Below are 10,483 nucleotides of genomic sequence, written 5' to 3' on the forward strand. Positions count from 1 at the left end.
TGCACTTTTTATTGAAAATATTTTTTCCCATACAAGTATAAAAACCGATTTTACAGGGTTTTTTTTGTTTTTTTTTTCTTTCCAAACACAGCATCCAACAGAATCTGCACATATGTTCTGTACATGTATTAACCTGTAAGCAAACTATTTACAGTCTGTAACTCCATGAGGGTACCCAAACCCATAAAATTAACCGACAAAGTCTGATCTCCATGGTGAAATAAAACCTAGCCAATTTTCCCAATAATTTTTACATTTTCCAAAATCAAATCTGATGGAAAAAGTCGAAGATGAAGTTTTAATTCATGCTTGGAAATGTTTGCTGTTCCCAGGTAATAAATAAAAAAAAATCCTGGGGTTTATTTAGTTTTTACAAAAGATGAGAAGTACAAAATAAACTAAGCTTTAATAAAAAAATAAAACAAACACAATGAGTCAAGACAAGGCCAGGGACATATGAGTGAGACGGAGAGAGGGAGAAATCTTAAATGAACAAACAAATGAACAACACATCGAAATATATGTAGATAACAGATAACAAAAAAAAATAAATAAAATGGAGGTAGGGGCCCATTCATCGGTGCACTTTTAATTTCAATGCGTTTTTCTAAAATAGTTCTTCCAGTTTGCATATGTGACGCCTTAAAGCAGACTGAACAGATTCTACATGCATTGGACATCTTAACTTTGTAGTTTTAAAATATTTTTTTTATTTTTATCACCTATCCTGTTCTCAATGCTGTTTGACCTCCCTGTGGTCACAGTTGGGCTCAGATCAGATTCAAGTCAGACCATTTTACAACGCTCACATTGCTTCCTGTCAGGAAAAAAAGGTTAGAGACTGTTAAAATTGTACTGTGGAAATGATTTAGAGCCTGTTTATATAAATACACACCCTTAAACATAGATAAGCATGTTAACGCACACAGACTCCTCTGTCGCCTTTTAATGAGTGACCAGAGGTCAGCACACGCGTCTGTTCACAGTAATTGATGCACTTCAGTAATAACAGTTTAGTTAGGTCCTTGTATTCCAGCTGTTTCCGAGCGTCACGACTGAAGGATGCATTTAAAGACCATCGATGACAATTATCACAGGGCCGTGTTTATTAGCTGGTCCATTTTGACGGCAACACTACAGCAGGAAGTAGTGAATGGAAGGAGCAATATGCAGCCGCCCTCCTTTTCCTCCTCCCTCTCGCTCTCTCTCTTCGTCAGTCAGTCAGTCATGTACTGTTCTGTGTGTAATGGATGAGTAACCAGGTGAACACCACAGGGAGAGGGTACACCAGGACACACACCATCCAATTCTCTCTTTCTCTCTCTGACCCTTATCCATTCCCTCTCATCCTCTGTTTCAGATCCTTCTGTTTATCTGGCTCCTCTCACCTTTTCTGCACATCTCTCCATAAACAACACAAAAAGCCCAAAGACGCCCTGTGATAAAATTACCTCTCACTTGAGATGCACAACTTTTTCCTTTCCTTTTCTTTTCTGCCTCCACTTACACTCACAAATTACACTGAGCGCATTAGTGTGTCTGTTTTGGAGAGAAGAGGAGTCAAGTCTCAGTCCCCTGGGCCTTTCTGTGTCTCTCATTAAAGACAGACGGTTGATGGAGCGCGAGTGTGTCGCTCTCCTCGCCTGTCGCCCTCGACAACAGCACACTACCCCGGCGGTTCGTAGGGATGGAACAAATAGGAGGGGTTGAGGGGGGGTTGAAAGAAAAAGCTAAATTAAAGGAGGAAAAGACACAGCTGTAGAAATTAATGCAAGTTCTCCTGCCTTTCAGTCCTGATTCCTCCTCATAAGAGGCCATAGTTTCCATTTAAAATCCTTATTTAATGTGAATTCATTTCACATAGATTCTATTGAGGAATCTAGTTTGGCAGTGAGCAAATTAAGATCAGCCTTTTTCACAGAGCACGCCTGAATCTGAATGACGTCTTCAATCTGCCTCTCACTCAGTAGGTACGTAAGTAGATAAATCGCGCTGCCTGCGGCGACTTTGGCATTTTCAATTTCCCCGCGGGAAGCAGCAGTGGCTGGTAAAGGTTGTCGGGATGCTCATGGGGAACATAATGCTTTCTCCACACCAGCAACCAAACAAGCAGCTGCCTTACTGTCTGTTAGTTACTGATGACATACGAGACGCCCATACAGGAAAGACAATCTGAGACGCTTTAGGGAAAGATGAGGGAAGAGAATAAGATGTAAACGTTTTTTTTTTTTCAGTGTCCTCTTTGCTCGTTACTTAGGATCTCTCTGTTCTTCCTCAGTCATGTGACCCATTAGAACATCAGACCAGTCTCTGTGTATGCCTATGGAAACACTGGGTGTCAGTTTTTGTGTGCTCTGACTTTAAACTTTTCTTCATCTCCTTCCAGGCTTGTCCAGAGATATGGAGACAGTACCACATCACAGTGAGTGACTTTCTTACATAATTCAATACTGTCAGACTCCTCTGTGCTCCCATCTTCACCTGAGCTGCGTTTAACCTATACATGTGGTTTGCTCTACAGTTTGGAGAAAGAACTTTAAAAAAACAACCATATTTCCTGTATTTTGTAAACAGGCAGACATGAAGCAAGCACACTTAGATTATCAACAAAAACATGTTTTAAAACTAATATAAAGTATACATTCATGGCACACAGAGTGATGATCAGCTGATTTTACTTCCATCTGGTAAAAGCTGAGAAATTTTTTTTTTCAGAAAATAAAATTTAATGTAAGACTTATAAATAAATACTACAAAAGGTGCTAAAAGGCACCTCCATATTCTGTATGGGTTTGGCTCTCCTGTTGCGGCCTAGTATGCAGTGGCGCCACCCTAGCCTGGGTGCCATTCCGAACTTAGTCCCGCCCACAAGGTTTGAGTTCGGGGAAGTTTGGTCTGGCTCTGCTCCATAGTACCGCGAGTATTATCGCCCACTGTCAGGCGATCCAATCAAATTGTCAGGGCGGGCTTTATACGATGATGGACAGATGACGAGTAACAACGTAATCAACCACATCACCAAATCGCGCTTGGGTGACAACAATAATGGCTGCCGCTGGAGAGTTTGGGTGAGTAGATTCTGCTATTAGGTCTGTTCTAGAAGATAATGACAGCAAATTAATTTTAAAAGAGGAACAGAGAAACGCGATCAAGTCTCATCTTCTTATTCTAGGCGTGCAACTGCACGGTTTGATTTTTGTGGACAACAACTATGCCTCGCTTAACATATGTCACGCACTCCGTTGCTCTTATTGGTTGTAGGTCTATCCAATTGAGTGCAGAGGCATTTTTTTTCCTGGTTCGTTCGAAACACGCCCCATAATCACAGCTCTATGGAGCAGTATCAGACTCATATTCTGACTAGAATTGAGTCGGACTACGTCAGGCTAGCGCCACCCCGCTCCCCAGTGTAAATTGTAGTAGCATCAGTTTATCATTTTACCCCTTTATGCTCAGCCAGCGACATAACATTTAAAAAAAATTGCACATTAAACCAAGAGATAAATAGGTGCTTACTTAAGTCTTTATGATTATTCTACAGGCAGGTTTATCACAATAGTAGATTGAAACCCTTAAATTATGGCTTTTAGTTTCAGCATGCCACCCCAAGATTTTTAGTGGCCCCATCTGGCCACCCCTATGAAACATTTGTGGAGGCGCTGCTGGCATGGCAGCTACAGCCTCTGGATCTACTGAGGTGCAAGCTGCGCTTATCTACGTTGATGGCGGAGTCTGTTGTCTGTCCTTTACTCTACAAGGCCTTTAATGGGGTTCTAGTGAGGCCAGTTTAGCACAGTAACACCTTGGTAACTGAACATGAAGCTTTGACAGTCTGGGTTGGATCCAAGTCCAAGAAAGATGCATGATGCAGCCGCCCTGATTTTAAAGGGAGCCCAGGGAATATACCTCTATTATGATTTGGCTCAGGGTGGCCTAGTTCATGAATGTGAATGTCTGGTGGCTCTTAAAGCTGTGTCTCCAGCTGCAGTTCATGGTTTTTGAATCTCTGTCCCATGCTTGAATGGGCCTTACCTCACAATCCTAAGTCTGTGGCTGATTGTGGACTTTTTTCCCCTACCTCACTTTTTCCTTCCACTTAACTTTCCATTTAAGTTTGGATAAAGAAGCTGTAAATGACTAGTGGTGGAGGGATGTCAATGACTGCTAGACATTTCTAAAGACAACAGTCTTCCCTATGGCTGTGTAGAACATTACATTTCAAAAATCCCATTTCATTGTTCATGTTTTTGGAGTAAATAAGTGCGATACAAACCTGCAAGCTGAATCCACAAATAACTGTTTTCCAAGTGATTTAACTTGTTGACAATATAATCTATTGAAATAACCTGCATTCAATTCAAAGTATGTCTGTTTATATTGGCTCAAAGTATTATGGATTGTTTTATTATTTACAAGATATAAAACTGTATTATGCATTATATTTTAAAGGCAACCATTGTTTTGTCTATAAGCCCATTAACTAAAGACCAATTTGCAGACGTTCTTCCTATTTAGCTTTTAAAAAATAATATTTTGTTCCGAAATTATAAATTAAGCCCCATTTAAAGGCAGTAGTAATATAATTTTTTGGAGAAATACACAAATAACCACACAGTAACCCCTAGTTATGTTATTTAGAAGCACTTTGCTGAGTTTTATTGGAAAGATTTAGCATTACTGTGATTGTTCACCACCTTAATAGCAAAGTAAGAACCTTCATATGTGCCACATCAGTGCTTAAGGGATCAAGTAACAAAGAGGTCTAAAGTCAGGTAACATTTGACATTTTCCCAGGCTTTTGAACATCTTAAAATGTAATAGAGTAGGAAATAGAAAACCATGAGAAGTCCTGTCTCCAGTTTGCAGCAAGCTATGTTGGAAACCCTGAAAACCGTCAGTAAAACCCAAATATGATAAATGAACATGTTTACCTGCCTGCTAAATCATCACAGTTCAATAGAGAAACATGGGGGTAGACGCATCAACAGGCAGATGTACTTTGATCAATGTAGAGTTTAAAGGAAGATAGAGGAAGCTAAACATATTTAGTCTTACACATTTAACTGCTGTTGGTGACTGGAGGAATGGTTCACCTTCCAGCAAGACAGCCAGACATTCAGAAGGGTTTTTAACAAAGCAAATCATTTTCAGTCAGAGATGCACAAATTCAAGGGACTTTTTTTGTTCAAGGTTTAGTGGAGGATGTTCTTTTTCTTGGTTGATCATCTAAATAAGTGGTCCACCTAATTGTCAATCATCCTGGTGATATGTTTACGTAAGGCCATCCTATGTGCTAGTCCCCATTCTCACTTACCAGTGGTGAGTCTAAGCTAGTAGAAAAATTGCAAATCTTCCTTTGGAAAGTAATCTTGTGTGAGTGATGCAACTTTTAAATAGAGCATGCACAAGGAGAAATGGGCTTATCCACGTTCTCGCACTCGTCAAATAGGCGTTCCCTCTCGGGAGCGGCCACAGGGTTGCCTATGTGCATCTTTTTCTGAAGTGGGGAGGGCGGATCTGTTCAAATATTCGTGAAAATCCTCCACTATACCTTTAAGAAATGTTAATATTTTTCAATAATCCTCAGTCGTTTTAGCTTGAACCATTTTGATTTGAAGAACTTATTCCATTATTTGTATAAAACCACTCTTTTCAGAACGTTCAATTTATTTTATTTTTTTTCCAAAGTGAAATTTTTTATTCCATCATTTATATCTTTGTGTCTGTCTATAAAATAACATAAAAGTTAATCAGAGTTAAGCCTGTAACTTTTAGCAGGTGAAGGCTAAAAGTTCTATGAGTTCTTCTGAAAAGCCAGGTAGTTCTTACTGCAGCCGTCCCAATTAAAGCAGAGAGCAGGGCGGTGATGGTGGATGGGCAGACTAAGCCAGCAGCTTTCTGAAGCCTGAGCTTCATAAAGCCAGTGGCACTGGTCTAATAAGAGAGGAAACAAGTCACAGCTAACCACCTTAGCACGATGGAAACAACCAAGGATTCCTCACATAGTGACGTTTAAACAAACTATTTGACATCTCTGATCTGTGCATGAGTATAACGTTTAAAACAAAAAGAGGTTTGGGATTTAAGATTTTTTTTTTTTTAATAAGGTCATTAGTTGTGATAAATTTCCAAGAAGTTAGCTGAAAATATGCATTTTTACTTAAAGAATATGGAGAAAATCAGAGGAACCCCATCATCTGTGGGTGTTGTAAAAAAGTTTGAGAGTTAAAAACTGTGACAGAGACAAGGGCCACATGTCAGCAAAAAGTTATTTGCCTTTCTCTGTGTGTCTGTGTGTGTGCTTCCCAAATTTAAAAAGATAACTAGTTTTCCTGGCTCGCTGTCAGTGTGTGGGGGTGTGTTTGTATGTGTGTGCATCTGAGCGAGGGGGTGATATAGACCTCAGCCTAAGAGAAAAGAGCAGCTTGTTTGTCAATTAAAAGACGTGATAAAGCATGAAATGGGCTGCCAGCACCACGCGGGACGAGGGGAGCGGGGAAGACGGAAGAAGAGTGTGTGTTTTGCATACATCTTGGCGTGCACTTTGCATGGTTGTGTGTGTTCGGGGAGGTCTGTCACTCTCCTCTATGGAGATTAATTAGCAGGGGCTGTCTAATGAAAAGGCAGCATCGTTAGCGCCGGGGCGGCTCGGCGGGAGAGACGGAGTGAAAAAAAAAAAGGAGGAAGGCGGAGGGAACGGGACGGAGAAGTTCCAGGGGAGACGCTGGCAGACAGGACGGGAGCCCGGTTTAATGGTTGCTCGTGTTTTAAAAGAAAGAGATTTAGCTTCACTTGGAGCCACGGGGCAGAGGGGACGGGGCCGAAGAAAGTCTCCATCATTTTCGTCCAAGAAGCCACTCCTGTGTGTGTGTGGGTGTGTGTCTTTCTGTGTGTGTGAGAGATGCTGTGCTTTAACGGGTGGAGGATTGTGACCCAGGTCTAATTGAAGTATTTAAGCCATTTAAGCACTGGGAACAGAAGGTCGTTACAGATCCAAACTGGCATGGGGGTTAGGGGCCCCGTGCAGACACAACCACACTTCCACACATGCATACAGAGGGCTCCTTCTGTTTAAGACAGCCTCATTTTATTCATGATGCTGCTTATGACCCTGAACTCCCCAATGTGAGAAGGTGTGTGTGTGTGTGCGTGTCTGAATGTGTGTGTTCGCTTTGGGAGATGTGGCTCTGTCACCTTCCGCTGGGCTCAGCCAGGTGTGAAAAGGCATTCTGTCAGACCTCCCTGCTACCGGGTCCATTTATCCGTCCTTCTTTGGTGTGTGTGTGTGTGTGTGTGTGTCTGCATGTGCTCGGCCCGTTTATCTTCCGTGAGTGTATGTGTTGTCTGCCTGCACCTGGCCCTCAACTAACAAACTCCTCCAAACCCCTCAGTATAGACCACAATGCCCAGGGGCATTTACTGAGAAACTACGATGCTGACACACATGGACACACACAAGCATGCCGGCACGTCCAAATATAAAGAGCGGTAAATGGAGTTAAAAGAAAAGCCGCAACATTTTCATCACGTCTGTCTCAGAGAGCTCTGAACGCTGATGTTTAGTCAAAAAAGGAGCTTTCTTATTAAAGAACAGCTTGATTTCAATATCTTTTATGGACTGCCTCTGTTTTTCACTAACCCACACACATAAACATGGCTGCAGATGGCCTGGTTTTACTTCTGTCTTTTTCTATGCACCTTTTACATAGTGAGGGCTGCAGACGTTTTCTTCTCTTGCTATTTTCCTTCCCACAGAAAATTGCAAAACAGATAAAGCTGCCCAATACGCTGCCACTTCTGCAGGTTTTCACATCCAACACAGAAGGTTTGAAGTTGATGCCTTTGGTGCTGTATGCTAACTGAACAGGTCCTACTGTGTGATCGCCTCCTCTATATTTGCAGTGTCTGCAGGTCAAATGCAGAATGAGCAAAAAGGAGGTTCATAAATGCTGGATTGTGTCGCTTTTGAAGGATATTTGAACGTGGAGAATGGAAACTATAATTAAATGTTAACATGATGCAACGATTAATAAGTTTGTATTAAGAGCACAAAGTTAACCCAAAGAAATTATGCTAAGAAACCAGTTTTATTTAGAACTGTATTTTGGTGGCTGTATGATAACCTTTAGTAAAAATACCCTGAATTCGCACTAGTAGAAACATTCCTAAAATCAAAAACGGTTTGGTTTGGTTTGTAACTGAAAAGCAGCAATTATTCACTACTGCTACATGATTGATTTCTTTTATTACCGTAATCTCACCTGCTTGTCCAAAAAAGGGTCTTATTTATACTTCAGTACTTTGATTCCAAATAAAGTTGTTTGCTCAAACAAAGTAACCTTTTTTATTAAGATTTAATGTTACTAGCATCTTTAAGTAAACATATCCCTCAAAATATTATTTTAGAGTTATCGATTATATTATATTACTCCAGCTGTCTGTTGACAAGATGAACAAATAAACAACAAATAAAGCACCAACAAACCTCTTTTGGAGTGAAGAAAGGTATCGAGAATTTATTAACTAAGTTTTGATAAATTAGCAATTACTGTTGAAGAATTCAACCCAGATTTGATATGTTTCAGTGTTGGAGATTTTAAAACAGACCTGAACTCATTTTATCCACATGTCAAAAAAAAAAAAAAAAAAAAAGCCATAAAATTGGACCTTTACTAACTTTCTGAATCATAGGCCAACATCAATCTGCATATTGTACATGCAGATAACAATAGAATGACTGCAGAGTTTATAGTTTGTTTTTTTTATCAGCATATCACAAATATAAATAAAAAAATATGGAAGAGTCTAAAGATGTATTTACACACATCCCATCACTGGGAGCATTGTGTGTGTGTACCTGCCTAGCCACCAGATGGAGGAGCATTTTTCCGATTTCACCATCAGATTTAGGACCAGTTGTTGCAAATTGAGGACATTTTGCTGGTCCCCACAAGCTATTTTGCTAACAGTTAGGTATAGGGCTGTCAATCGGGTTAGGGTGAGGTATGCATTGGTAATGGTTAGGTTTGGGTTTAGTTTCAGGGTTAGGGCATAGAAAGGGTTGAAAATGACTGAAAATCAGTGGAAGTCAATGGGAGTCAACACATGATCCTCACTACAATAGCAGAACAAGTATGTATGTGTTGGTGTGTGTGTGTGTGTTTGGTGGGGGGTTGGCTGGGTGACTAAAGGGACCTATTTGACATTTGCAGTTTTTGCATGATGAATCATTTTTGAGGACAATTTTTTTTTTTTAAAGGAATGAATTTGATGCCATAATGTTTAAAATCACAAGCTGATAAATAACTTAGAAAAAAAGAAGATTGAAAGTTGATTGACACTATAGAAGTTTTCCCTTTTCTGACATTTAAAGTAGAATCAAGTGAATTCTTTCCTGTAATTTGACGTGTTTTAAAACAAAGAGGATTGATTCATGGTTAGATGGTTTGCAATTACTAAGTGTATTTTTTAGTAGCCTGCTATCTGTCTTCCAGAAAGCACCTCATGATTGCACTGTTTGAGTAGCTTTGTCCTTTTTAGACAAAAGCGCCTCCTCTGGTAGCGGGAGGAAGTGGGAGCTCTTTTAAATTTTTTTGGAAATCTGAACATGGCTTCATCGGATATTGTCTGCCTCTTTTTGGTGTGTTTTTGTGAGCTGCATGGCAGTGAGAAGGTGTGGATAGAGATGAGAAGGGAATGGAGGACAGAGTGTATTAAAGCACTGGACAGAGACATGGAGAGCGAGTGTGAGCACAGAACCTCTGATTGGTACAGGTATGTCTGCGTGTAGACATTGATTGGCCGCTGTTTAGATAGCGGCGCTGACACCTGTACGCCGGTGTTTATCGATCGGCAGCTTTGCCGACTGTAGTGTGTGTTTATTGAGCGGATTTTCTCATCATGCTCCTATCGGGGTGGGTGTGTATTGATCTTTTCCTGAGGGACAGGTGTGGATGTGTGTAATGTCACCTTTCTTGAGTGGAAAAAAAAAAAAAAAAACTCTCTGCTGCCCGACTTTGAAATAAAGCTGCCTGAAGTCTCCTCTTCCTACCTGACTGCCCTTCAGTCACCTCATCATTCACAGTGTTTTACCTTTTCAATACGTTTCTGTCTCGGTAGACATGTTCTACTCACACATGCCCATTGTTAGGCCAAGGTGGGAACATTCTGTCCCTTAAATCCTCTTATATCCACTCAAAGAAAGTACAGTTAACTTCCTAATAGGGGTTAGGGATTCCCAGTGACACAGAAGACTCCTTTAGGTCATTAATTTAAAACACTTGACTCAAAGCTAGTTTGGTCATTTTGCTTTCTTTGTGGGGGTTTGATAGGAATGAAGGAAAGGGGACTTTAGAGTGTTACGTTGTTTTAAAATGTCAGTATTTCAAAAATGTTTTAAGATTATAAAGATTGGGTAAGCCTCCCTTTCATACATTTTTGTATGGCCAGGTTTTCCTCAGACAAAGCTACTTCCATTTCTTAC

The 10,483-nt window shown here is 40.5% G+C and overlaps 1 protein-coding gene across 1 annotated transcript in view; it reads left to right on the forward strand.

Moving 5' to 3' along the window:
• zcchc7 (zinc finger, CCHC domain containing 7) overlaps positions 1–10,483 on the forward strand; it is a 62,709-nt gene that overhangs the window by 38,572 nt on the left and 13,654 nt on the right. Inside the window, exon 6 of the mRNA XM_015376179.1 lies at positions 2,387–2,422. Coding sequence (XP_015231665.1) covers positions 2,387–2,422 — 36 coding nt within the window. The remainder of the gene's footprint in view (positions 1–2,386; positions 2,423–10,483) is intronic.

The sequence above is a fragment of the Cyprinodon variegatus genome, unplaced genomic scaffold (genome assembly GCF_000732505.1).
Source record: "Cyprinodon variegatus isolate N-32 unplaced genomic scaffold, C_variegatus-1.0 Scaffold131, whole genome shotgun sequence".
In the NCBI taxonomy this organism is placed as follows: Eukaryota; Metazoa; Chordata; class Actinopteri; order Cyprinodontiformes; family Cyprinodontidae; genus Cyprinodon; species Cyprinodon variegatus.